This window comes from Tripterygium wilfordii, chromosome 21 (assembly GCF_013401445.1).
Source record: "Tripterygium wilfordii isolate XIE 37 chromosome 21, ASM1340144v1, whole genome shotgun sequence".
In the NCBI taxonomy this organism is placed as follows: domain Eukaryota; kingdom Viridiplantae; phylum Streptophyta; class Magnoliopsida; order Celastrales; family Celastraceae; genus Tripterygium; species Tripterygium wilfordii.
In genome coordinates, this window is record NC_052252.1 from 539,497 (window position 1) to 567,128 (window position 27,632).

The 27,632-nt window shown below is 36.8% G+C and overlaps 5 protein-coding genes and 1 long non-coding RNA gene across 10 annotated transcripts; 1 reads left to right on the plus strand and 5 right to left on the minus strand.

The window, feature by feature from the left end:
- The first annotated feature begins 398 nt into the window (after positions 1-398).
- On the plus strand, positions 399-2,290 carry LOC119988293. Its single transcript, XM_038833273.1, has 3 exons — positions 399-862; positions 1,207-1,350; positions 1,903-2,290. Exons 1-3 carry the CDS (start codon positions 551-553, stop codon positions 2,032-2,034), a joined length of 588 nt encoding a protein of 195 aa, XP_038689201.1. The 5' UTR covers positions 399-550; the 3' UTR covers positions 2,035-2,290.
- A 119-nt stretch (positions 2,291-2,409) lies between these two features.
- On the minus strand, positions 2,410-3,979 carry LOC119988295 (upstream activation factor subunit UAF30-like). Of its 2 annotated transcripts, none has more exons than XM_038833275.1 (3): positions 3,824-3,979; positions 3,346-3,530; positions 2,410-2,688 (listed from the first exon to the last, which is right to left on the minus strand). In XM_038833275.1, exons 2-3 carry the CDS (start codon positions 3,517-3,519, stop codon positions 2,560-2,562), a joined length of 303 nt encoding a protein of 100 aa, XP_038689203.1. In that variant the 5' UTR covers positions 3,520-3,530; positions 3,824-3,979; the 3' UTR covers positions 2,410-2,559. The 2 variants fall into 2 exon arrangements, with proteins under 2 accessions (XP_038689203.1, XP_038689202.1); XM_038833274.1 differs by having other exon boundaries at positions 3,346-3,535; positions 3,824-3,978.
- A 581-nt stretch (positions 3,980-4,560) lies between these two features.
- On the minus strand, positions 4,561-11,094 carry LOC119989973 (EH domain-containing protein 1). Of its 4 annotated transcripts, XR_005465929.1 has the most exons (18): positions 10,846-11,094; positions 10,671-10,750; positions 10,124-10,192; positions 9,977-10,034; positions 9,830-9,885; positions 9,697-9,739; positions 9,535-9,596; positions 8,986-9,099; positions 8,732-8,834; positions 8,435-8,484; positions 7,564-7,692; positions 7,205-7,456; positions 7,025-7,104; positions 6,716-6,842; positions 6,393-6,536; positions 6,100-6,294; positions 5,851-6,020; positions 4,561-5,093 (listed from the first exon to the last, which is right to left on the minus strand). XR_005465929.1 is itself a non-coding variant. In XM_038835762.1 (17 exons), exons 4-17 carry the CDS (start codon positions 10,127-10,129, stop codon positions 6,109-6,111), a joined length of 1,410 nt encoding a protein of 469 aa, XP_038691690.1. In that variant the 5' UTR covers positions 10,130-10,192; positions 10,291-10,382; positions 10,671-10,750; positions 10,846-10,907; the 3' UTR covers positions 5,929-6,108. The 4 variants fall into 4 exon arrangements, 3 of the variants coding, with proteins under 3 accessions (XP_038691689.1, XP_038691690.1, XP_038691691.1); XM_038835762.1 differs by lacking the exon at positions 4,561-5,093 and adding an exon at positions 10,291-10,382 and having other exon boundaries at positions 5,929-6,294; positions 10,846-10,907; XM_038835761.1 differs by lacking the exon at positions 4,561-5,093 and having other exon boundaries at positions 5,836-6,294.
- Positions 11,095-12,752: 1,658 nt separating this feature from the next.
- LOC119990116 lies at positions 12,753-13,276 on the minus strand. Its single transcript, XR_005465948.1, has 2 exons — positions 13,116-13,276; positions 12,753-13,030 (listed from the first exon to the last, which is right to left on the minus strand). It is a non-coding gene; the product is annotated as an uncharacterized LOC119990116 (long non-coding RNA).
- Positions 13,277-16,170: 2,894 nt separating this feature from the next.
- LOC119990056 (ethylene-responsive transcription factor 3-like) lies at positions 16,171-17,410 on the minus strand. The gene has a single exon (XM_038835874.1). The coding sequence runs from the start codon at positions 17,156-17,158 to the stop codon at positions 16,466-16,468; it is 693 nt and encodes a 230-aa protein (XP_038691802.1). The 5' UTR covers positions 17,159-17,410; the 3' UTR covers positions 16,171-16,465.
- Positions 17,411-22,696: 5,286 nt separating this feature from the next.
- LOC119988568 (small ubiquitin-related modifier 1) lies at positions 22,697-24,431 on the minus strand. The gene is made up of 3 exons (XM_038833650.1): positions 24,262-24,431; positions 23,084-23,233; positions 22,697-23,002 (listed from the first exon to the last, which is right to left on the minus strand). The coding sequence occupies exons 1-3, from the start codon at positions 24,340-24,342 to the stop codon at positions 22,937-22,939; spliced, it is 297 nt and encodes a 98-aa protein (XP_038689578.1). The 5' UTR covers positions 24,343-24,431; the 3' UTR covers positions 22,697-22,936.
- Between the last annotated feature and the right edge of the window lie 3,201 nt (positions 24,432-27,632).

Sequence of the window (27,632 nt, forward strand, 5' to 3'; positions counted from 1 at the left end):
ACAAAAGGCCAACTTAGAGTCTTGTGAACGTCTACAAAGTAAGGACAAGACTTGTAGATACAATAACCTTTTTAGCTCTTTCCATTGTTCGAAATTTATTTCATACCTTTTTTTTGGTTTGACAATGTGAGGCATGTGTGGAGAATCAACGAACCAACACATGACCATAAATATATTGTTCTCAATAGAAATTGAACTCAGACCTCCCGAGTCCATATAGTTTGGCACAAGAGTAAGATGTTCCAAATTCTCATTCACTCGTTCATCAGCCACAAATCTCCTTGTATAGACTTGGCTGCCTTGCTTTTAATTGGGCCTAAAATATTTCTGTATCTGGACTCAAATGCAGACCAGGGACTTTTGACCGTCGGTTTTAGCTAACTGAACACAATCACAACATCATCCGGCTCAGTGGTTCCGGACTCACCTACTAATAACTTCTCTTTTCCTTTGAACTGTCTCACTGACTAAACCATTCTCCACTCACTCGACAACCAGCACCTCCAAACCCCAGCGAGTCTCACTCACTGAAATTTCGGCGAAACTAGACATGGAGGGAGTGGGGTCGCGGCTGGGCCGGGCTTCGTCTCGGTACGGCCCAGCGGCGACGGCTTCAGTGTTCAGTGGCCCGGTGAGGAAGTGGAAGAAGAGGTGGGTAAACGTGTCACCGTCTCCCGCCATCGGTTCGCAGTCCCAATCCAACGTTCACCGAAGAAGCAACGGAAATGGAAGCAATAACGGCTCTTCTTCTCGCCTTGTCCTTTGCCGCTGGACCCCACTACCCACTACCACTGCCGCTGCAGACGACGAAGCTACGCCCGGTGAGGAGGCGCCTCCCAAACGGAGATTCCGCTACATTCCTGTAAGTATATGTAGTGATTATCCGATATGTATGTATATTGGTGTGTATTTGTCAAGTGTATGTATATGTTCTATTTGTATGAGTTTTTTGGGTACTAGGGTTTTTGTCAGGAATTCTGGTTTGTTGATATTGCTGTAAGCTCTACTTGTCGTTATCTTCCATACTCTGTTATGGGTTCGTTTACCTGACAAGTGATGATATTTGGAATTGAATTTAGAGTTATTTGAGCATTGAGCTTGGGAACTTTTGAGCGCAGGTGATATTCACTAGGAAAGTGAAAATGTTTTGTTGCCATTGAATTGTATGTTGAAGGCTGCTTGGGTACTGATCTTTATCTTTGTTAGGTTTCTGTAATTGAAGAACAGAAAAGGAGAAGTGCGAAAAATGACGAAGATGAAGCAAATAAAAGTGAGATTAGCCTAGTTAAAGACTCCCCAACCTCGGAAGGCATTGAACTGAATGCCGACCCTTTGAAGAAAGATGCTCAGGTAATGAATATGGACTTTGCATTTTGTCTGATGTAACTTATTGAACTTCAATCCTTTGGCGTTGTCTCTTTAATAACTTCTACTGACATTCTTTTGTATTTTATCTTATGTGAAAAGTTTGAAAATTGAAACCAGTGTACCACCTTTGATGAAAAGTGGACTGAGAACTATACAGTGAAGTATGACAGACTGCCAGAACTGAAAATTTTTATTTTGAGTGTTTCATCACTTCAGAAGCTCCAACATTCTCTCCCAACTACATGATAGACACATGCTTTAGACCATCCCATGCTTCTAATCTACTTCCTAGGCAAGCCTCCTTGATAATCATCCAAACGGTTTTAGGCATTCCTTTTGAACAAATTAAAGAAACACAGACCATATTTCCTTTACTGTAATATAAAAGGGAAGGTGGTGATTTTCTAGGTTTTCATCTCGTGTGTTATTGCACTGTTAATGTGTTTGAATGAGTGTTTATTATGCCATAGATTGAAGGCATGAATTTGATAATTCTGCAATGGTATTCAAAATTATGTTCTATTGGCCTTGCAGGATTCAGAAATCGGTCGATTGGATTTGGGTTTAAGCTTGAAAGGCCACACTGGGGACCGTGATTCCATTGGCCAGAACAAAGACTCTCAGTTGAAAAGTGCAAGCTCTGGTGGGTTTTGGACTATGGCATGATACCAAAACTGCCAAAGAAGATGAATGTTTTCTTAGCATATTTGACTTTATTATAGTGCATACCACTTATTTATAATCTCTGCAATGAACACTCAACATTGTTCCAGTTTGTGATCAAATTGTAGACTTGTTGTAATCTTCCTTACCATTTGAGGTCAGTTTGTATTTACTAGAAATTCACTCAATCTAGCCCCTAGTTTGCTGCCTTGAAAATATTGTTATGCGGTCGCAGCCAAATGAATAGTTATTGCCTTCATATTATTGGCTCGTCTCTTCTTCTTCTCCCTAAGCTGTTGATCTGACTGTGTATCATGTGATTTACTGCAATGATTTCCTGATCATTCAACAAGAAATGGAGTCATGCCCAAGGATTAGTGCTGGATAAGGGTGGATTCTTTCACAAGTTGGCAAGTGATAGCGCATTGATTCCCCAAGTTACAACATTAAGGAGTTAGTATATTACAAATGCAACAATGAAAAATAGACTATTTCGGAACAAGAGAGGAACCTCCAACATCAAAATCACTATTTTTTCTCGTTAGGAAAGTGCAGTTTAATCAGTGCTGGGAGTTCAGCCAGCTCAACCTGAGGCTTGCCCAACAAAATACTCTTTAGCTTCTCATCACAATTAACCGCATTTTTGTTGTTTGGATCCTGAATTTATTATTGAAAGAAAAAAAGCCAGATTCTTGTCAGGATTAAGAAAGAGTTTAACAAAGCATTTAAAAAATTAAGCACGCCCGAAAGCAAAACCAAATTCAGTTGTTCTGAAACCCAAACAAATGGAGGAAATTAACCATGAAACTAGACTGCTAGTTAATGGTCTCGTAGTTGCATGCTTGAGTATTTCACTGCACATAAGAAGCCATATTGAAAATACAGAGAGCATAAGACTTTTCTTTCCATGCACTTTATCGAAAATGATAAGGATCCCAGTGTTTTTTGTCCTAGTTATCTCAAATGATGAGATGGACGCACATGATCTATATAAAATCGTGGACTCCGCGTGATCTATATGAGATTGTGTACATCCATCTCCGCATTTGGGATAGTTGAGACAAAAACCCTAGATCCATAAGATTGTTGTATCTTTACTTGTCATCATGCAATTGAAAACCTCTCAACTTCTGTAATGACATATATCTATTGAGAGATAATTGATGTAAATAGACAAACATTTTGGAATGAAATTCATAATATCTCATAAAACACACATGCAAACCAATAAACATGAATCAATACTTGACATCAATTCAATTCATATGAAATACAGAGTCTATTAATAACACACAACACAAGATAGGAACAAACCTGGAGATTATTTGTCTTGATGTATGACCAGACGCGCATGAAACAGCCCAAACGAGATATCTGTGACTGCCCAACAAACTCTCTAAGCGTTGATGGAAGATTTACAAGGTCAATCAAGTTGGCGACCTTCCTTGGATTGTCTGTGAAAGCTTTCTTCATCCCCTGTGGCAGCATTTTCCCAGAGCCTATACTGCAATATAATTTGATTACAAAAGAAAAGACACTTGCTCAATATCATCTCTTTCATTGTCAATACATCAAATCAACTTCAGTGACTTCAAGCACTGATTTTCAGCATATATTCGTCTTACAAAGCAATTTAGCCAAGCTGGGCATGTAGTTTCTTTACCTTATCCGAAAAGATTTGATATACGACAAACAAATTCAAACAGGAATTTAATCGAATGCAACGCTCTGAATCAAAACCTTAAACAGCCACAAAGAACATAACTTTGATTTTGACACGCTAAATTCATACCTGGATGAGAATAAAAATTGACGCTTATGATCGAGAATAAGCTAAATTCAGGGAACTCTGCAGTCTGTACTCTCACTGTAGTCCACGATCGAGTTGCAGAACAGAGAATGAGAGTGCCAGCACGACCTGGTCGGAGGGGTAGGGCAATGTATTCAATGGGCTTGTGACTAATAGGCCTCTCCTGACTTGTTTTTGGGCCAGGCTTATAACTCCAATGGGCCATCTTGTTTATCCTACATGCAAACTGCAACGTTATTCAGAAGTGGGCCGGGTTAACTATCTGGCCATCAGTCATGGAGTATCCTTTAAAGATCCGATATATGTCTAAACTCTGAAATATATGCCCAAACCCGCGCACACAATATTTTCTCACCTAACGACATGATAAGTTGAGCCGAACTTCAACTCATGACCAGAAGAGAGTCACGTAGCCCAATTCCCTTTTGAGCATGTAAATTGTAATTATGAAGTAGGAGTGGTTAATCTTGCTGTATGAGAAGTAACAATGTTGATTTTTGTGCATGAAGTAATCAAAATATGAAATTGAAATAATGATTTCTAATGTCAAATATTTTTTTAACTGAGAATGACATCATATAAACTTGGGACGTCACGTCTGTGTGCACAAAATTTTCTTACCTGATAGCAGGATAAGATTGTTCATCGAACTTAGGATCTTCCGTTTCGATACGGTTTGGCCTCAAAAAGATTGTTCACGCGAGTGATTTCCTTCATCAAATATTTTAATTAAATAGAGTCCTAAACATTGACACTTACAAAAAAAAAGTGGGGGGATTGAAATAAAATGTCCAAACCCCATTTTCATGACAAAACCCAATCACTAAATCAGTCTTAAAAATCTAAAATGATTTATTAGGTGCCCCTAGCAAGCATGTCACAAAACTCTTTATCAGAATTCTGCTTCTCTATCATCCAAGTTCTTCTGACACTATCAATGTATTCTTGTGCTTTTGCATCCACTCCATGAAGCACCAAAGCCTTGCAATTCCTCCCCTCGTCGTCGTCGTCATCGTCGACGATATTATTATTCGTCACTTCTACAGCAACCTCCCTTATTATTTTCACTTCTTGATGATTTATCCTCCGACGACAATGGAGTTGATTTTCATTTGGGGAACCAAAGAAACGGTGAGTGGTTTTGAGTATGCTGGAGAAGAAGGATTTTCGTACCTTCTTAGGGGTTGAAACCTTGTTCTTGGTGGATAAGAAAGGCATGCCTGAAGGGGTTTCTTGGAAAACTTTTCTTTGCCTAGAAAATGAGAGAGATGATGATTAGGGTTTTGGGGGATTCAAGATTGTGAATTATCATCTTTATAACGTGATTCTTAAATCTATGAAGATATGTATAAACAAAATTAAGTCCATAAATTTCGTGTAATATAAATGGGAAGTAATCAAAGTACGTCATTTGCTTGCAAATTTATTATTATATATATGTCCATCTTTTGATTTGTATTCGGTATCTTCAAATGCATGTCCATGGATTTTTTTAGGTACTTATTACTTGTTTAACTAAATTGTTGTTTAATTAGTTAATTATGGAAGATCTTGTGATTTAAACTGTCTTAAATATGGATAGTACTCTCTTTATAATTAGTTCTTTTACACATGATTTGTAATAATCTAACCCTCCGCACTAGTGACATTTTGTTCGCTTTCCGCACTAGTGACATTTTGTTAACTCATACTAACTATCTCGCACAACTTTGTCTTCCTAGGCCCAATATCAACCCATTGACAAGCTCTTATTACTAGTTAATAAGTTTTGCTCATTATATTATCCAATTCACTTTTTCTCCCAAGTGATGTGGGATTTAGAGCACTAAGCCCCTCGCCACTTGGTAGCTCGCCTAGCAACACCACAGAGGCTTGTGGCCTAGTCCACTAGAGCCGGATACTACATGATTTACTTTCCAAATTATGTTAACTTGATCTCAATTTTCGACCAGAAACAGAAATTCCGAAACAGGAAAATAGGGAAAGAAAAGACGATGAAACTTACTCACCTTAATATCTTGATTTTATGTTGCATTGGCAAGAAAAGAGAAGAATATCCCACTGAATATTCTACTGGAAACCCTAGCTTCTTCAATTTTGCAGTAAAGACGAATCTAAAATTTATTGGGTGTCGATCTATACTTGTTTGACAATTTGCAATTCTAGGACAATGAGAAACCCGAACATTGGATGAAGAAAAGAGAATATGATAGTGCCAATCTAAAGCTCCAATCCAATCTCTGAGACTGATTACATACCGAGAACCGTTAATCGTACGGATTTCTGAAGTTCTTCAAGAGGTCTGGTATGTCATAGCCCAGCATGTCATCAACAGCTTGTATCATCTTAGGCTTCAACTTCTCAAACTTATCAAAGTTGTAACCACTTAAAATCTCTCTAAACTGTTCGACGTTTGGGAAATCTCCCGGTGGCAGATGAAACTCTCTTTGCACCTGCATTAAGAAGAACATATCAAAGATCAAATATTTACAAAATGCATGATAAACGAAATAGATTGCGTAGGGATACATGAGAAAGAGGTGGTTAAAACCTTTGCGAACTCTTCTTCCAGTTTGTCGATAAGCTTCTGTTGAGCTTTAGTTTTCCCCATCATAGCAGGCATCGCCTTTTTAAGATGACCTATGATATAAGCATGTATCTTGACAGCTCTGGCACGTTTCACGAATTCATTGATCTGTGAGAAACAAATGTCACTAGAAATCCAATGAAAGAATTCATAAAGGAAATTATGATGTTCACTTCACATAGTTTTTACACAGGCAATAAGCATGCAACTATTAAAATCGTCAAGTCAAAAGGCGAGATTTTAAGGAAAATGAAACCAAAAAGAAAGAACGAATGAAAAGAACTCACCCTACGATCACAGGCCTTCTTTGGAATAGCTTTTAGGTCAGAAAGAAGGTTGTCCTGTTCCTTCTCGAAAAGTTCTTTCCCTATAGGACCAGCAGCAGCTTCATTTACAGGTATGTCATTAAATGAGCTGAGATATCCATTAGAAAAGTTAGCTTCACATGATAAAAACCAGAACAAACTTTCAGTTTTATGAGCTGAGCATGGAAGAATGATAAAAGCAAAACCAAAAATGCTAACAAGAACAACAACTTATCAGCTGCAAAGCCAGGCAACACATATATTTCAAACATTTTAGAGTAGAGAGCTCACCCAATGTACACACGCATAACCTCGGGAGTATTAAGAACTTTCCCTAACGACCACATCAAAGCTCCATAAACTCTCATTAGCTGCAAGAAGGGCCAATATAAGCAGGAGAAAGTGCCGACAACCATGAAAAATTCCATGAACACCTAGAGCCAAGAAGTAACTAGTTGCATAAATTCTTACTTGTTGAGTATCAACTTGGTCAGCCTTGTTCAGAACAACACGAATCTTGTCATCATGGCCACGTAAAGAGGAAATCACACGCTTGAATTCATCACTTATATCAAGTTTGTGAGGATCAAACAGAAGTAGGATGAGATCACACTTTGCAGCAAACCAGGATATTACACCCGTAAAATCATATGCCCTCTGAGTTCGTTGCTTCTCACCCGATAAAACTCCAGGGGTATCCACAAATGTAATGTGCTCCAGAAGCTTCAAAGCAAAACACCAAACAACAAAACAATAAACATTTCAGGTGCTGCAGAAGGACAATACAGGTAAAAACTGTGGCAACGCTAAATTCCAAAAGAGTAACTCACAGGATGCGGCATTTGAGAACATTCAAATTTTGACAAAAATGCAGTTCCAAAGGTTGTGAGACCACTAAAGGGCATGTCTGCTTGGACAGCAATAGTGTTTCCAGGGATACTTCGTTCATCTGGTCCAGACTATACATAGAGGCACATGTAGTTATTAAAATCGCAGGCAGAGTTAACAATTCACATGATGAATAATACATTATATAAATGGAATCAGAAAAATAGGGATGAAAAAAGGAAAAAATAAATAAGCTGATTAACAAAAAATAAGACAGTCATCATCAACCTCTGAACCAGAATATAGCATAAATCAATGCTACCGTAAAAAACTTGAACAAAAGCCTACCTTAGCTAGCCTCCAAAAAATGAAAGGTTCTTGAAAGACCCAAGAGCTACTAATTCGATGCAGGAAAAAACTAGAAGTGTTCCAAGCTTTTCTATATAATGGCCTTTTCAATAGTTGTCCCACTTTCATACTCTCAAACAGTTCTTGAATCCAACTTCCAGGCTAGCTAAAAAGTTCTGCCAACCTTGCCTACTCAGAAAATTGTATAAGCACAATAACATCCAGAAGCAACAATTTTTCACTCTAGGCAATAAGGCCAAATTCATTTTGCTTCTTGGCAACCAAACAGCAAGAACTGATACATGTGTTACAATATTCCAAAGAACATTGAACGAAAGTTAAAAGATAGTGCAGTCAAAGAGAAAAGAAAGCCCTCTTTAGAAGCAGTTTGTAGGTGCCTTGATATAAAAGTAGCCACCCAAATGAACAATACTCACATCATCAAAGATTATGGGGACATGAGTAATGTTAACATAGAAAATTTCAAATTGTCAACAGCGATAATATAACAAAAATTGCAAGTACCATCACAACAACAAATCTGTCCGTGGTTGGCTCAGGTCCAATATGAGCTCCTGTTAAAGCAAATGAAAAAAGGGGAAAAAAAAAATGAGAGCTAATATAATAATGAAATCAAGGAACTCCTGCCCTTAAGGCAGGGTGGTGAGGAGCAACACCGGCACCAGTGGTCAATCTCCTAACCACCCTTCCCTAAGGGCAGGAGTTAGTATCCCTATTCATTCTTAATTATATTAACTTCAAAAAAACACATGCAACTAGTTTGTTATTGGGTGCGTGTGAGAGGGAGAGAGAGAGACTCACCAGGATAATTGCAGTTGAGCAAATGCTTAATGAATGTTGTTTTCCCAGTGGAGTATTGGCCCAAAAGCATCACCATTGGTTTGGCATCAAAATCACTATTTGTCTGCAGAGAAGCAGCATATCAACAGCAATGCGTCAGTCATTTTTATTATTAAGTGTGGCATCTGGTCAATTAAACATCACTTTTCAGTATATCCAACAAAATGAAACAGAGCATTTTGAATGTATTCTCAGTAAAAGTATTTATTTCTCACCAATAATGGCGATACGAAGTCGTTAAAACGATAGGTAACTTCCAGAGGCTTCAGCTTTTGAATGTACAGTCTCTTCAAGCCATCTATGATTGATGTGACAGAGGATGAAGATACCTTGAAATATAACATGGGAAAAGGTTGCATTACATACAATAAACAGGAAGTGTAAGCACTAATATGCCAAAGAGACACAAAAATCTCTTTCTTTCCCAGAATAAGTAGGAGATGTTAAAAAATAACACAACTCCAAGCACAAACTGAATTTTTATCCCCATTATAAAAAGACATTCATTAACACTCTATTTCCTTTAAATCTTTAATGACAGGATGTATTTGTATGCACCCAAAAGAAGAAAGAACTGATTACTTATATCAGATTAGTTGTAGCCGTAACATGTATGAAGATGGTAACTGGTCAGCACTCAGCAGAACCAAAGTGAGTCTGGAAGATGTACACCAAATTTGAGACCACATGTTTATTCCATGGTTGATACAAACTAAAAGTGATTCAAATGAATGTAGGAGCAAACAAAAGATTACTAAGCTAACCTTTTTCGCTGACTTTGAAGAAAACCAATTTGCCGAAGGTGATGTTTTCACTAGGGAACCACCTGCATCACTGCCATTACAGATGTACAATCGAAAAGAAGATAGAAAGAAAAAAAATAGCAATGCCAAGCTTATATTTTGTTAATTCGAGAAACATTTTACCATTTAGATCATTATCACTGGTCTTTGATGAACGTTTTTTCTTCTGTGTAAATTAAACAGCAACATGAAAACTGTAACATTAGTAAACGAATGAGTTGTAAAAGGTAACGATAAGAAAGAAAAGATAAACTACCTCCAATAGTGCATCTAAACCTTCCATCACTGGAGGTTTCACGTCTTTCAAGTCAACTAAAAAATATAAAAAGATTTTACAGTTAAATAGGTTATGAAGTTCTTTAAAAATGATAGATAATTAAAGAATCAAACTTGAACAGCCCACCATCACTGCTCAGGAGGTCATGTTTTATTTCATGCCCAGCTTGTGCCAGAGAAACTAGCTGCACATTAAGACAGCAAAAAGAAAAATCAAGCTATATAAGAAATGAACTACCATCACAATTCACAATGATAAAATACAATAATTAACCTGCATGGCACTAATGAACTCTTTAAAACCAAGATACCCCTGTCGCTTGGAATCCGCAATTGCCCACACCTTCATTGTCAAGGAAAAGGGTACAATTGGTCAACATTATGCAAAACAACGAGTTCCCACAACATATTTAACATGTCTAAAGACTAAGAATAACCTACAAAGGGAGTAACCTTCACTCGAAACCCCACCACGTAACGTACGATTGATTAGGCAGCATATCTTATGCCTGAGGACTATGTAATTGGTATTCCTGTCATAAGATGCCTAATTCAGGATAAGTAACGTCAATACATGTTACTCCATTCAATCTTACCATGCTCTTTTCACTTCAAATCATCATCTACACTGCTATTTTACCGATTCAAATTAGTTCTACTACACTAATCATAAAAATCTCCCAAAAAACATAAACACCGCGACACGATGAATGCTATTAAGGTATCCAGCAAAACCATAGCTGATTAGTCACTTCCCCAAAAAAAAAAAAAACAAAAACTTGACAAGAAAGGAATGAAGAAACATTTCAAGAGAGGAAAACCTGCTTGAGATCCTGTCGAGACAAATTAGACATGGCGAAGAACTTCGTAGCATCATTACCCGTAACGCGCCCATCACCATCTAAATCAAAAACAAAAGTATTGTTCACCAAAACAACCACAACAACAAACAAAAACTCGAATTTAAACCAAATCACAAAAACGCTCAATACGTACCATAATCAGCGTAATTGAACCACTCCTGGTAGATCCTTTGATGCTCCTTGGAGCAACAACTAATAGGACCAAAATCTACTTCCATAACCTCAAAGAATCGGACCCAAAACGAAGCCTTTTCTCGAGATTCAGAATCCTGTACGAACTGCGAAAATGAAAAACGCTTCCTTTGGTTTCTTTTTAGTTCCGTCTGTTTTCAGTTTTGGTAGAATCCTCACCGAAGACGACGGGTTCGAGATTAAAACTTCGTCGTTTCGTTCAAAGTAGGGAGACGGTCCAGTAATATGCAATTCCCCGCCAATAAAAACGATGTCGTTTATATGAAAATGGTAAAACGCGGAATCAGTGTAATATCATAATTTAATTAGTTAAGCGTGACTACAAATTAAATTGTATTTACAGTTCCAAAGGAAACAAAATATATTATTTACAGTTTTTTATTTTTAAATTTGTAAAAAATAAAAGGATTGTTACAATATTTACCCAATAGTTATCGAAAGGCTAATATTTGTTATCAATTTTAACGGTGGGACCCACAGTCACAACCGTGAGTTGGTGCACGTGTAAAACAGATCATCTAAATATTAATTATATTTCTTTTTTGATATACGGTGAGACCGCAACCACAATCATTTGAATGTGAATTGGGTTGGTGCACCTGTAAAACAAAGTTATCTAAATATTAAGAATTACCCCTTTTTTGTGAATAGCGGGACCCGTAGCCACAATCCTTTGAGTGTACATAGGGTTGGTGCACCCATAAATCTGATCATCTAAATATCAAAAATTATTCCTTTTCTGGGTACGTTGGGTCAAATTGGTCATCTAAATATTAATCATTATTTCTTTTCTTTTGGGTACGATGGGTCTTGCAGCCACAATTATTTGAGTGTGCACTGGGTGGATAAAATCCATCGGATTTGCGTACTAACCCACAAACTACGTATATGAAAAATTTATGTGTGACTTGATCCCTTCGTGGATGATTGAACCGATGGTGGGAGAGTATGATTATCATACTCATTATAATCACGAGACCAACACTATCATTAGCAATCATCATCCCTAATTTATATACAAAGAAACACTGCCTTATATAGAGTTCCAAATGGTGCCTTAGTGATTTTGATTGATCAGAGTAATTATTTTCTTCTCATTTTCTTTGCCAAAATATGAACCTAATCACATGAAGATATAACTTTAGGAATCGGCTCCCGTTCGAAAACATTACAACATGCACTGGCGTTCTAAGTATTCATCTTCATTCTTCTTCTCGTCTTATTTGATTAACTTCTTCTTTTTCTTTGAAGGGAGATGGTAGTATCAAATGTTTTCTATGACTCTCAGACTATTTCTGAGTTCATCACCAAGGAAACCTTTGACAAACTAAACAACATCGGTAGGCGTAGATCTCCTCATTCCATTGAAGCCCAATGGAAGGAGGAGACCTACGCTTATAGACGTTATTTATAAGTGTGAGCAATGAGTTGCAACGGTCCGTGTTAAGTCCATACCACGCTGGCGACAGTCCAGAGAGATAACCATCGGATCGCTGGTAAACTCATGGTAGCTGATCTTGGAGCTAGTAAATTCATGGTACCCCATATCTTGTGAGCACAACAGAATAGCCTATCTTGATATAGGTCACAGTGATCTAACTTGTCCATGATCTGCCTAATTCTCTGCTTGTACTGCATCTTGAGTTCATCAAAAGCCTTAAAATGTATCCCTCAGAGAAGCAAGAACTTGAAGCCAATTCTTGATGAAGTCTTCCATGAATTTGTGATCCGAAAAAGGGTATCTTTTGTTTGACTTCATTGAAATGAGTTGCAGCTTTTAAGAATCCAATAAAAGAGAATAATTAAGTTGAAAATTTACATATTCGATGATGCAATAAAAGACAATAATGGAGAAATTAAGTTTAAATTATTTTTATTAATTCTTGAATTTGATTTTACAATGAGATGTAAAATATTCTTTTGTAGTCATACACATACAAATTATACACCTAACAATTACACTAGTATTTCACAGCTTTTCATGTATTTTTTCCATCTCCTTGTTTTGTTCTTCATCACTTCTCCCCTCAACCTGTCTTTTGACTGGCCGCATCATCGTCGTTATCGGCATGCTCTCTACCTTCTTAATGACAATTTTCTTCTACCTTTCTTCACCCTAGGTTTTCCTACATAAAAAAAAGATTTTTTAAGAAAAACTGGAATGCAAGAAGAAAAAGAACTTATGTAAAATAAATCAAAACTTTGTATTACTAGGAGGGTTGATCAGAAGCTTTTTTTGGTGAATTACTTATCCAATATGTGGTTGAATCGTATAGCCTCAACCTCTCGTCTTCACCATCATTGTCTTCTTTAGTATCACATATTTCTGAACTCTTTATTACCATTGTTCACCACTTGTTTATAGATTGAGATGGAGATGGTTCCGTCACTTGTGTGCTTATATAGATGTGTTTTAACCCTCAACTTTTGAAAAGTAAGGAGAAAAACCGCGGGCACCCATCAAATAATAGTATTGTAACCGTGGTATTGTAAACGAAAACCGCGGCACTTATTGGATTAGAGGAGACTTATGTATTTTGAACAATACCTAGGCATCCATTGGATAAGAAAGATGTTTTTTTAACTAGACAAACGTGTATTGTATGAGAGATTCGTAATCCTAATCTAGTTTTAATATTATAGAACTTTTGTTTTCTTGAAAATCTAATCAATTATCAATTTTGAAAATTATGTATATTACTTATTGTTTGGATAAACATGAGAGTTTGTTCCCAAATAATTGTTTAATAATATTATAAGATTAAACAAGAGTTGTTCATGCGACTAATAACCTACAACTCCTCCATAACATCTATTCATGCCAATCATAACAAGTTTAATCATTTTGTCTTTGTTCTTCTAATCCACCTTTTGTCATTCACATAAAACAAACAATTAAGCCAAGACTCATCATCATCATTTGAGATTTTATCACAAAAATTTAGGGTCAACTACACGAGTCTACAACATCATTAGAAATCATCCTTTTGTCCAAAACCCACTACTATGGTCCCCATGTAGGAAAGAGGAGTTGGTTTGAGCTGGTGGGTTGTATTAACTTCCTGTGTGATGTTGCCATTGGATCACATATGTTGACAGCTTCTGCTATGGTCTCCATGTAGGAAAGAGGAGTTGGTTTGAGCTGGTGGGTTGTATTAACTTCCCGTGTTATGTTGCCATTGGATCACATATGTTGACAGCTTCACAAGATTCGCTTACCTAAATCCAAAAGAAAAATAATGGTGTACACCTGTCACTAGTGAGTGATCGGTGTTGGTTCGCTGAGATGAATAACTTGATCACGATAAATTAGTTATCGCAAACGAGAGGTCGGGAGTTTAAATCTCAATTATCGCAATTGAGACTTGAGGAAACACGATCAAACAATCACATGAAACGGCTAAACCGTTCCATTGATAGAAGAAAAAAATGACACAAAAGAAACTCCAGTTTACTGTCCTTTACTCCTTCCCACAACTTCAACCCAGAAAAACCATCCATTATATCTCTAAAACAGGTATTCCATTGAAGTAAACAAAGAAGAGATAGCAATCAAGTAGTACTAATCTTAGTAGGTATTGCCTATCGGTACCATAAATCCAGGACCCAAGCCATGAAAGCCACGAGACTTCATTTCCAGAGACCCCCCCCCGTTCTCCTATCCGGGTCGACTAATCAGAATTCTTATCTTTTAACTCATCTCTACAACCTGAAAGAAATGAAGCTCGAAATGGAAAGCCCCTAAGAGGTTTTAACAACCTTCCGAGAGAGAAAAAATATGAAACTCAAAGAGAGCTACCGTTCCTAGCTAACATAAGAATCAAAGCTACTCCAGAAGTAACCTACAACAGAAAATGAAACATGATACCTAAAATGCATTCAGTTAACAGGAACATAAGAAAACAATCAACCGAATGAAAGTAAAACCGTTGCTTTCCCTCCAAACCATATCTTCCATTGATACCATACTGACAAATGTCATCAACTCTTATTCAATCTCTGTTAGAAGAAAGATGAGTTAGACTAAAAAAAACAGATATATCATTCCAAGCTATCACGCGCGTTTTTAAGAAATTACCCATAATGAAAGAAGCTCAAGATCACATGATGATACACCAAACAAAGGAAAACAAGTGGAGTTCAACGAAGAATAAACGAATCCAAGCTACACGCGTGTTCTAAAAGAAATTACCTGTATTGAAAGAAGCTTTAAAAAATGTGATTACATGCAAAGATGATATTATACCAAACAAAGACAAACGAGTGAAGTTCAAAGCAGAGTATACCAATCCCAGCTCACACACTTGTTATTATGAAATTACCCGTTATGAAAAACATTACGATAACATGATTACATGCAAACATGTCATAATACCCGTTATGAAAAACTTATACAATAACATGATTACATGCAAACATGAGCACACCAACCAAAACAACTGAGATCAAAAATTAAATCATCTTCTTTAAGAGTAGAAAACCACAATAGAATACACAATCAAAGGACCAACCAATGCAAGATTTTTTAAAAAAAAAGTAAACAAGTTTCATACACAACCTCCCGCAATATGAGGGGTGAAGACAAGCGGAACACACGCACCTTACCCCCATATAATATGTGAAGAACTTGTTTCCAGAATCAGTGACCTCGAGGTTGCACCTGTAGAGCAAAATCAAGTGACCTCGAGGTTGCGCCTGTAGAGCAAAATCAAAAAACTTCTTCGTTGAATCAGAACATAGTCTTCAAATTAGAGCACAAGCTTATATCCATCACTCTCCCTAATCAATCCATTTTATTCAAAACAGGCATACGTTGTAGAACAAAAAAGAGACTACAAACTCAGAATGTAGCTGTGTTTGCGAGCTGCTTTGCCAATATATGTTTAAAGGACCATTAAAACGCGACAACAAGAAGAGCTTAACTACTCAAGTTGATATCTTGCCATATAAAAGAGAAAAAATGCTATATGGATAAGGATCGAAACCTTATCCAACTAAACTCCTCATAGCAAAAACACATGAAGCACAACTAAAGGATGCAATCAGACTAACGAACAACTGTGTCAAAAACACAACTTTCAGTCTGTTTCACTGGAATTCGCATAGAAGCACCATTCAACATGCTCATCATGTGTCCATACACGGGCAACATGGCAGCAAAACAAGTCAAAAGCATAAATCTTTAACCCAGTTTCAAGCAAAAACAACCCGAATAAAATCCAAGCACAAATATATCAAGAATAGGAACAAAAATAACAGCAGAATCTTGAATATTCAAAAACTGGTAATGGCATTTCAATTAGATAGCAATTTTATACAGGGATCTGCTACATAAGGGTTTATTAACCCTAGATCTCAAAGCATCAAGGATTATACTGGAACAACAACAACAGTTTTCATCATTCATATGAATAAGGTAAACCGATGGAGATAATACTCAAATCAAGATCCTTACTTCTCAATAATCCTACTAATATCAGGATCATAATTCTCTCTTTTTTCAGCATATTAAGAAAAAATTCTGATGGGAAAAACAAAACAAAATATAATCTTCTTCACCATCAAAGACGCAAGGCAGTGCACTGCAGATCATCATCGCCAGAGAAGTCAACAACACCATCACGCACCGGAGGAAAATTGAGATCAAAAAGCAAAGGCTTTTTACAAGAAGACGATGTAATATCTCCATCATCAATAACCGAAGACGATGAATCACAGTCACTATGACAGTCCTCCGGCTCAATCGGTGGTGTCCTTGGGTACCTCTTTGATATCACCGCCGCAATAGTTGCTGTCCTCGTCTGCGGCCTTGGACCGCTGAACGACTCCACAGTACTACTCATGCCGCTTGATGTGGGTCTCTGAGGATTCACCTGCTGTTCTTGAAACCCACCATATAATCTGTGATCCATGAACGGATCAACTGGGTTTTGGCAATATTGCTGCGGTGACAAAGGCGATGACCCGTACAACGGAAAGTTAGTCTTCGCTTTGGGTCCACGGAGGTTCCGGGCGGCAGCGTCGTACGCCCGAGCCGCATCCTCAGCCGAGTCAAAAGTCCCGAGCCAAACTCGGGTCTTCTTACACGGGTCCCTGATCTCAGCCGCAAATCTACCCCACGGTCTCTTCCTCACCCCTCTGTATCTCGGCTCCGTGCCGCCGCCGCCTCCGCCACCGTTCTTGACGTTCCGAGCAGTGGATCCGTTCGGCTCCACAGCTGCCTTCGCCGCCGCGGCTCCTCTTCCTCTCCTCATCGTCCCAAAAATATGTCAAAAAAGATTTACAGATTGCGCAAAAACGCAAAAATATGAAGATTTAGAACAAAAAAAAGGCGATCAAATCTCCATGGTTGAACAAAAGATTGGATTTGCGATATGGGTTTGGTTTCTTTGGCTGGGTTTGGTTTTGGGTGCTCTCTGGTTGGGAAGGCTTTTCCTTCTTTTCTCTCGAATTCTCTCCTCTCGCCCCCACAAACCGACTTGAAGCTCGATGGCTTCTCCTTTATCAATTTATTTTCGTTTCCTGTTTTTATTTGGTATTTATTTCTATATAAATAAAAAATATCACACAATTATATGACATGTAAAATGACATGAGAGTCCTTAATTTTTAATCTTTTAGCAATATGTCTATTCATGAATTTTATTTTTTTATATGAAAATCACATTACGAATGTAAATTTTTTGTTTGGTAACTAAGAACACACCAATAAGCTTATTTTTTGGATAGTTGACTTGGGTCTAAACTCGGGTTATAAATATTTTGTCAAACTCAGAATCTCCCGAATTCATACAATTTAATCTTATATAAATTCACAAACTAAGTTATTACTCAAGTGATTCACTACCAATGTAATCCTAATTACATGAAGTTGACGTGGTTTTGATGATTCTTTTGTCTGACACAAACTAAACGTTAAAAATATTCAGAATACACCATATATAGAAATAAATTGCAAACTAAAGATTTAACTCACTCTCGTTTTTCTTGTGTAATTATGCATGTTATAGTACTATGTATTTGTGATCTACAAATTAATGGATTAATGTCTTATGATGGAAAATTATGTATATAGTAGGTTTAGAGTAATGAACATTGGGTACTCCTTACCAAGTAAATTGATCATTAATCATAAGATAGCATTCTAGTCCAATCTTGTTACATCATTTGCTTGCTCAATATACTTTGTAAGTTTTAAATAGTAGGAACATCTATAAAGGAGTAAAGAAATAATCACCATAAAAGGAATAAGATATTTGGAGTAAGAAAAAAGGAAACTTCAAAAGGGCTTTAAGATAACCTAGCTAGGAACATATTTAAATTGAGTATTTCTAAAGAAACCACTCTTATAAGCTATTTAATTTATTTCATACCCTTTTGAGATTTTGTTATGAAAATATATATAGTCAAAAGTATCATTCAAGAGTCTCGGAATTGCTTATAAATGAATCCTTGTAATTGAAAGAATCTAAGCTCAATTCTTGATATTGATACTATGTTACTTATCAAGGTATTTGAGGAAACTACAATTTTCCTGACGTTTTAATCACGAATGTCCAATCAATTTATCAAAGTAGGGTTCACACAATTTTTTGAATTTAGTAAACAAATTGGACGTATGTAATTAAAAGTTTAGTAACTTCTATAGTAAGGGTCATCGTCTGACATCCAAGCACTATATCATTTACATGGTGTAAATTGTAAAAGATTCCCAATTGCGTCATTTAAAAAAAATACTCTAAAAAGCTTCAAGATGAACCCTAACTGTTTTTTCTTTAACAAGAGATATACTCAAACATAAATTGCGAAATAAGTGATATCTTATTTAAGAGAATATTCATATCTTTAAAAATCTTCGTAGCATATTGAATTTCTAATTTCTCTCAATATCTTTGTCCATTGTTTCAATGCCTTAAGATATTATTCATCAGTATGTTCACAAGAAAATTTTGATAAGCGAATATAAAGAAAATATCCTTAGGTTTCCTTTATTGACAAAATATTAACTCCTCTCAAAAGTAAATAGAATTGTGTTGTTGTTTATCTTTACTCATGTTCATCCTCACTTTGTGCACTAATGTAATCATACTTTACTTTTAGTACTATTAACATGCCAAAAAATAAAGGAAAAAAAAAATCTCCCTCTTAATTTTTTTTTCTTGAAAATATGAAAAGATGACAATTTTCAAAACATCAATTTGTTAATGAATATTTTGAATCCTATCATATGCTAAAAACAATTAATACAAAAAATTTATATTTTTCATAAAAGACACACAATAAATCAAATGTAGAAATTTGTAACTATATTTGGTAATTAATTTTGGGGCATTGTTAAGTATTCCAACTATATATTTATATCGTAAAGTGCATAGTATGTATGGTTTGAGAAATGTAGTGGGAAATAAACAACATGCAAGTTAAAATTGCGGCTAAATGATTTATTAATATGTTATTTCTAAGCAAAGTATTCCAAAAAACTAGGTTTCTATAGGGAAACCATAACCATTAGTTTGTTGCCTTATTAAGTATTGACAAAACTATAATTAGTGCTTCTCCACCCAACTAAATTCCTTCCTTTCGTTAATTCATTTTTTCCTTTTGGGATATTGATTTTATTTTTTTTACATAATTGGTCAACTTTAGGTGTAACCACCGTCAAGATAACAATATGATTCACACTTGAATGGAAGAATATTGATGATTTGGTCAAAAAAAACAAAAGAAAGCAAGGAAGAACGAAAAAGAAAGAGTAGAGAGCACTATATACGAGTGTTCCAAAAGAACCAAATAGAGGGATTATGTGCATGCCACTATCAAAAAGCACTCTAATCATGCCATTTCTCAAATGGGCCAAAAAAGAATAGTACATATGATAATCAAGTTCTACCTTATATACATATGATACATCAGAAATATCAAGATTATTGATCGTCAAGAACAACCCTCGTTGAAATAGCAATCCATGCCATCGGTTGAGCATTTGAGAAAAAGTAGTCTTACAAATTTCATTTCAAAATGTTGAGATGAATGTTCAGAATTTTGCATGAATCGTGTTGGACTCACAATTTCACATAAATCATGTGTGTCAATCTCAATATTTAGAATAGCTACGACAAAAAAAAATACCGACATTCTTAAGATAAAGTTTGATAAATATGGTTCCTTTCATCATGAGATATAAATTCCATTAAATTAATCACAATTTATTTCTTTTGGTAAAAAAGAAGAAGCATTTTGATGTGCAACTAACAAATTAATATAAGTAAGTGAGCCGTTGGTTAAACGACAATTACATTGTATGTAAGGGATCACCTACTCATTAAGTTGTGAGTTCGAATCCTACTCTCTCTCCAAATCTTTGTTTTAAAAAAAATAAAAATTAAGACAAAGGACACCAATGTCACAACTAAATCCCACATACCCCTCAATGACTTTAAAAAAAATAATTTATTGACCATCCTGTATGGATCCCACCACTACACCCAACCCACCAGCCGAACCGAACCAGGGCAGACAATAAGTCATAACTACTCGGTTCGAAAGCCCAATCCGACCCAAACCAAGTATTTTAGGCACCAAACCCCAAAAAAAACCCATTCAAACGTCTCAAGAGCCGTGTGGGGAGGTGGGACCGACAACCTAATGAGCGTCAGCCACATGTCAGCATCAGACCAACCAAAGCTGCGTAATCTCTGAATTTCCCTTCTCTTTTACCGGCACCATCCGATCAACCACCGGTAGACAGACGTGCAGGATCTCTGGAAGATCTCGTGGCTCGATAACTTGATGACTGACACGTGTAGTCGCATCACATGGTAGGATTATTGTGATATGTGTAATTCAAAGACCGGATTGATCCGTTGATAGGAGCCAAGTAGGACCCACAAGGATGGGTCTGATTAGTGTCTGCTGCTAGTCAGGATAGGCTTTGTTAGTTGACCAGTAATGCCATGCCATGTCACCGTCATTGCATGCCACTATACAAGAATTCCAATGCGTGGCATCAATGACAATAGAAAAATGGAAATGCTAGGTTTGGATTTTTTTTTAATTTGTATAGATAAGTTTGATCAAACACAACTTATCCAAAAAAATAATGGAAAATAGAATTATATTTTGAGAGTCTCAAGTATTATTTAATTGTAAACCAACATGATCGAGTAGAGTGTCTTGAAATTGAATGAGGTAAGAAAGTTTGACCCAATTCACTTAATGTATTGTCCATGTTCTGGGCCTAAGACTCGCATAACTTTATCCTTCAAAAAATGTCTGAAGTGTTTGAGGTTTGATTCACAATTATAAATCACATTATTGACTTACACCCAAACAAAATTAGACTTCTGTTAAGTCTCATACGGAAACCCTAAATTGCGCGTCACCCAACTGATTTTAATACATAAGCATTTTTTTTTTTTGTTCATAAATAATTGTAGTAGGCTTCCAAATTCAAATGCCAAACCAAACCGATTAACCGAACCTCGTATTATTTAAAATCAGAGATGTACCTTAAAACTGGTGAGGATGCATACATGAGAACAAAACAGACTACCAATTATCATACAAAATTATTTATTTTTTAATAACTAAAACTTTTATAAAAAAAAGAAAAGAAAAGAAAAGAAAAGAAAAGAAGGGTTTGTTGAACAGCGCTTTTTCTCGCGAAGCGCGCACGCTATTTCTTGGAAACGCAGCGTTTCACGCGCTCTTTTTTGTTGGACTGACGATTAATGCGCGGGAAAGGAAAGCAGAAGCCCGACTGTCAATATTGACCATATTTTTATGCGTGTCGTTTTAGTAGATTTTTTATTATCGTTGACGCCAATGGTACAGCTTTCATGGACGTGTATATCGATAAAAAAGAGAAAGAAATAGAGGAGTTTTAAAAACTATGCTGATGAGTGATGACAAATATAAACACCGGATTACAGAGATATACCGGATAGATTAACAAACACAAGAAAAGTAAAAACAATGATTAACATTTTTTGTCGACAGGTTATAGACTCAGCTTGTTCAGCTCGAGTTTAGATAAACTTGATTGTAAAAAAGACAAGTCGAGTAGTGTCGTTCTCGGTTAAAGAAAGAGAGAGAATAACATTGAGTAACAATAACATAACACAAAATAACAAGAGAATAGAATAAATACATATGTAAGTAAAAAGATCTATGATTGATCGGTCTTAGGGCATCCATAATAGTTTAGGTATCAAGTGTTTCAAATCTTGCTTTATTGATATATCAATGCTATACGTTTGTAATGAGGACACTTCTCACTCTTGAAAAACACTTAAGAGTGCTCCAAAATTAAGTCACACTCCAACCATGGAGTCCCACTTAGTTGAACAAGTGAGACCCAACTAACCAATGGTTCAACACAAAATGGCCAACCAATACTCATATTGACCGGATCAAGAGAGAGAGTTAGTTAAAGTCAAAATCTAAACTTTTTTTTTTTGAGAGAAAAAATAGAATATATTAAACTGAAAATTCAGATACATCAATATGCCAACAAGCGCTAGGAACATGTCCTACAAGCATGGCTGGAACGCCAAAATTCATTCCTAAATGAGCTAGAGAATCGGGTAATTTGTTGTTGATCCATGGAGTATGAACCACCTCACATACACTTGGAGGAGATGAATTGCTGAATCCACACACATTCCATAAGGAGCCAAGGCAATCCTTTTAACTTTTAAGTTTGAGACAATAATAAGAGCATCCCCTTCACGCCAAATGGCCAACCTATCCTCGTATTGACCGGACCAAGAGAGAGAGAGGAGTTAAAGTCAAAATCTAAACCTTTTCAAGAGCTATACCCTGTGAAGTAATTTGTATGTAGCTCCTGAAAAGTTTTGATTGCACAAAAAAAGATAATTTTCAGAGAGCTTTTAGATACTGATGTTGATATCAAGATGTAAAATGAGTACCATAATTTTCCAGAACTGACATAATAATCACAAACAAACCACCTCCGAGACCCTGAATAATCCTACGATCCTATCACACAAACTACCTATTGCTTCCATACTTTAGGCGACGCTACCTCCCGTCTGGTGAAGCATGGCATCAACCTCATCGCCATCTTCCATTTCCAACTGAAGACAAGAACATGAAAAGCAAATCAGAAAAGGAGACACTTAAGCAATGACATGAGATACAGGGTGAGAGAGAGGAACCTCATCTGGAGTCTGCTCCCCTCGAAGGCGGCGGCCGTCAAACAGAAAGGCAATAGAGTTGAACTCAACAGACTGTCGATCACAGTAAGCATTCATGAGCTTCTTCAATTGAGTGCTTCTCTTTATCCTAAAGAAAACTTCATTTCCATCCTGCAAAACGACACTTTAGTTAGCAACAAGTAACACCACAGTCTCCACGTGTCTAAGCGAACAACAATATAAGCGAACAATCAGCTACAAAATATGATGGTGAAGTGATCAACAATATAAATTTAACCATCCCTAGTCAATATGAAAAATTAGTAGCAGTAGCAAAATCTTAAAATAAAAAATAACTACTATACCACTTGTTTGTTAGGATGACCGATGACAAGATTAGATATAGAAAATCCAGAAGCTTCTACAGCACAAAAAATAGGCAACCAATTGATCAGATCCGAATTAAAAACCACAGCGCATAAACATAGGCACACTGGCAGGGGAGACCCTTCGTATTAAATGATCAACGAGTGGGAATTCAGCTCTCATGGTGAAAGAGATCTCATTGTCCCGACATTCTCATTATCTTGACTCAGCAAGCCCAACAAATGAAATATCATATCTACAAAGCTAACACGCTGCATAATGTACCGTAAGTAAACTCAAAACAACTACTGATAATCAAGTTCTATCCCATATCAAACATTGTGAATCAAGGCTCCTTACAGTATAAATCCTACAAGCCCATTTCATGACGCATTGACTCATCTAGGCCCCAGAGGACAGAGTTCAACCGATTCTCCCTCATAGTGCACAAAACATATGAAATCAGTTGAATTTTTCGCCAATGAAGAACATTAGGAAAATATATGATCATTAACACATTTTCACTCAAACTAAAAAAAATAAAATTCTCTTGGTTGTAGTGTTACAAAGCAGAATAATTTCATTTCAGTTCATCAAAGGACCAATATGCCAAGCCCACAATTTAAATGAAACAAGGTGACAATTTCAGACCCAAATGTGACTACAAACAAAAGTCCACGATTACTTCTTGTTACATCCGGTAACCAGAACATAAAAAAGACGACAAATTTAAGCTTGAAAAAGCCTCAAGAAGGCCAAGAAAGTGAAATCAAACATAAACCCTCAAAATTTTTAAAAAATATACAGGAGAGATGGATGGACGATCATCAAACCTGGCCTTTGACTTTCAGGTTGATGTGAGCCCCTTGATCCGCTGGCTTCTTGTCTTCCTCCTGATTGGTGACTCCCGACATCTTCACAGCGAAAGCTTCGTCTCCGGTCTCCGATTTCTCGCCGATGAACAACTCCCACTACGAGGTTTACTCTTGTCGCTCTCTCTCTCTCTCTACTCGACGAATTTATCATTTTGGGCGAGAGAAATGGACGGCTCAGATTCCATGGATACATATTTGAAGTTGAATGGTTTTGTTTGAGGCCCATGGATACAGTTGCCTTGCCGGGCTAACCATATGAGAAAAGGTTTACTGGGCCTCATTTGGGCCCATAGTTGATTTTACTTCAGGCCCATGGATATCATTGTTTTTCAAAGTAAAATACAAGTACAATTAGTGCCAAATGGACAGTAATTTTTGGATTAAATGAAAATCTAATTCATTTTGTCTTTGCTTGTCAAATTAGTAGGCAGGTTGTTAAGTTTCTATGGTGCATGATTAGCCATGGTCACTACTTTTAAGCCTTTTTGAGATTATTTCATAACAATCCATGTCAATGGTGAAAGTATCAAGTTTTAGATCGTTTTGTCACATGCTTTTTTTTGATAGTTTATTTATGCATTCAACTTTGGCACATACAATTGTAGCAAACACAAACGTATGAAGTTAGGCACCTAGTACCCGATTCGAGTGGACGAAGCCGTTGCAGTATCAAGTTTGGTGGTATTGGGACAGCTACATAGTGGCGAGGGAGTTTAATGCTCCAAATCTCACATCGCCTTGAGAAAGAAATGAAATGTATAATATAATAGCCCAAATTTCATGATAACTAGTAATAAGCGCTTTCCTAAGCTCAAACTAGTAACAAATTTTGTTGGTCATGCCATTAATTGTTGTAAATGAACTAGTACGTAATACTGCTCTAGTGAAAATCGAACTCATAAACTTCTGAATCTATACGGTTTTGACCCCTTGAAACGTGCTTGTTGTTTAAGCCTTTTAACGGCATACTATTATGCAAACCCAACATATTTATTCAGTGCAACAATCGAAAGATAATGATGCATGGAGAGTTCAATATCATCAAGTCATGGCGTATATATGCATAATTTTGCCTATTCATCATTCTTCTTACCGGTTCTCCGATAATCATCTCCTGGTAGATGCTGCTTGTACTTTTCTTTGAGATAATTAACGTCAACATTTTCAAGAATAGCCTCTTCTAGGGCATCAAAGACTCTATCGCTGTCTTGTTCCTCCAGTTTCAGCTTCTCCATCGCTGCTCTTTTTAGCTCTTCCGCTCTCTTGAACTCCGCCGCCGCCTCTACCATCATCCGCTCATAATGCTTGACCTCCGCGGTCACCTCTACCATCATGCGCTCATAGTCTTCCTTTGTACTTTCTTGGCTATATAGCTGTTTAATCAATTCAAACTTTTGTTACTATTTTTTTTCCTGACAAAAATATCCTGGATTTTGTTCTGATCGAGTAGTCCTTTCACTCCTTTGGGCACCTACAATCCTAAACAAGCTAGCTATTTTTTTTAATCGAAGAAATACTCAATCTAGCATGTCCTAAGGACAATCGAGTGGTAATATGTTGACGACATATAAGATTTGACCGAAACCTATATGTGTGAAATGGGATTCCTAATCCCTTTCCAAAAGTAGATCATAAAATCTAAAAGACCAGAAAAATGCAAGAGAAATACGCCCGAAACTCCCGACCTTGGCGGTATACCGAAGCAACCATCCGCCCGAAACCTATAAATATAATCAACTGAGCTATCGCTCCATGGTTAACTAACTAGTTGTTCATTCTCTATATTTGAAAACTGAATTAAATTAAGACTATTCAGTACAAGCAAGAAAATTAAGGTTGCCTTGATAGGGTTGTAGAGATATGGTGTAGTCCTGCTGAATTGCTTCACTACTAGTTGTAATAGTCTTGAAGATTTGAAGAAGAAGAAATGGCCAGTACTAATACTCATGATGATGAACACACCAGATTACAGTTTTGAAGGAGAAGGTGTGTCCGTGTGTGTTATTTGCTTATAGAGTGTTTGCGTGCCGCTTTGAAAATCATTTATGGGATGTGTTGGTATATGAATTTGCCATCTCGAGGGCCATGCAGAATTCACGGCAATTTCTTCTTAATGGGCCTGTCACAGCCCATATACAGTTAGAAATGGGACTAATATTTTAAGTCGAAGCCCAATGTTGTATTTTGTGAAATAAGAATAGGCCTAGGCCCAACAAGACTTCTTAATGGGCCTTTGTAATATCACCATATTTAGAACAAATAAGACAGTAAAATCTTTTTGGGTGTTAATATAAACCACCTTTGCTAGTATCTACCAATTATAGAAAGCTTGACATATGAGGAAATGAAAGCAAGAGACATGACTCCAGAATCACAGAAGACTATTCAAAGACTCAAATGTGAAGACATGTTGAAGGAACATAAATCAATCCCAACTAATTGCAGCTAGCACGCCTAGCGGATCAGCATTCCGGGATTTGAGGTGGCCATGTTTGAGGAGGTGTAGGAGACGATGGAGGAGGCGATGACTGAGCGTAACCACACATGCCATACACGCACCGGACTCGCTTAGGGCAACGATTTCCACATCTGCCACAGTGAAAAGGGTTAAAATTTGTATTGACACAGAATCTTCTACAGCATTGCCAGCTAAATGGGCATCTAATTCCACATAAACCACAATGGTTCACATCTGATAAGATATCAACACATTGATTCTTGCAACAGCGCATCTGGGTTCCTGGTTGCTCTCCCTGCTTGCATATCCATGGTTTCTTCCAGCAACCTGGAGGTCGTGGCCGGGGATCATGGTTTGCTATTTTCTTCGGCCATGGCGAAGATGGAGATAAGCCGCCACCATTTGTGCTGTTCTGTTGCACCCTTTCAGCTATAGAATTTCCCTGTACTTTCATAAGCAGTACTGAAAAGACAAAGAATAGAATCACAGCATTCGATAGCCGCATCATTCCATGAAGCATAAGAAGAGCTCAAAGAATTTCTGGCAATATATAAAAAGCAAAGAAGCTAGGTGTCCAAGGTTCATGTTTTTCTTACATGGGGAAGTACTGAAAACTCGTGCAGTGGGTGGTGGTGAAAAATGATTACCAACTGAAGGGGGTGAAATATCTTTGCTGTAAAGCTTAAGAAGGCATTTTTCATTTTGAAAATCCATGGTTAAAGTCGGTGTAACGGTGTAAGCAAAGTTTTTCCTCAAGATACCTATATATTTCAATATAGAACTTTTAATGTATATTCATGATAAGCATGAGGCTCTTCACATTGCAGACTTGCAGTTAGCACTATAAAGTCCATTTTCAGCAATTTAGCGT

Coding starts and splice junctions, on each gene's coding strand:
- LOC119990056 (XM_038835874.1), bottom strand. CDS start 17,158: ATGAGGAGAGGAAGAGGAGCCGCGGCGGCGAAGGCAGCTGTGGAGCCG.
- LOC119988293 (XM_038833273.1), top strand. CDS start 551: ATGGAGGGAGTGGGGTCGCGGCTGGGCCGGGCTTCGTCTCGGTACGGC. Junction 863..1,206: donor GGAGATTCCGCTACATTCCT/GTAAGTATATGT, acceptor TATCTTTGTTAG/GTTTCTGTAATTGAAGAACA. Junction 1,351..1,902: donor CTTTGAAGAAAGATGCTCAG/GTAATGAATATG, acceptor TTGGCCTTGCAG/GATTCAGAAATCGGTCGATT.
- LOC119988295 (XM_038833275.1), bottom strand. CDS start 3,519: ATGCTGCCACAGGGGATGAAGAAAGCTTTCACAGACAATCCAAGGAAG. Junction 2,689..3,345: donor TCAAGACAAATAATCTCCAG/GTTTGTTCCTAT, acceptor TAATAAATTCAG/GATCCAAACAACAAAAATGC.
- LOC119988568 (XM_038833650.1), bottom strand. CDS start 24,342: ATGTCGGGAGTCACCAATCAGGAGGAAGACAAGAAGCCAGCGGATCAA. Junction 23,234..24,261: donor ACCTGAAAGTCAAAGGCCAG/GTTTGATGATCG, acceptor GTCGTTTTGCAG/GATGGAAATGAAGTTTTCTT. Junction 23,003..23,083: donor GGGAGCAGACTCCAGATGAG/GTTCCTCTCTCT, acceptor TCTTGTCTTCAG/TTGGAAATGGAAGATGGCGA.
- LOC119989973 (XM_038835761.1), bottom strand. CDS start 10,930: ATGGAAGTAGATTTTGGTCCTATTAGTTGTTGCTCCAAGGAGCATCAA. Junction 10,193..10,670: donor CTCGACAGGATCTCAAGCAG/GTTTTCCTCTCT, acceptor TTGACAATGAAG/GTGTGGGCAATTGCGGATTC. Junction 10,035..10,123: donor AGTTCATTAGTGCCATGCAG/GTTAATTATTGT, acceptor CTTAATGTGCAG/CTAGTTTCTCTGGCACAAGC.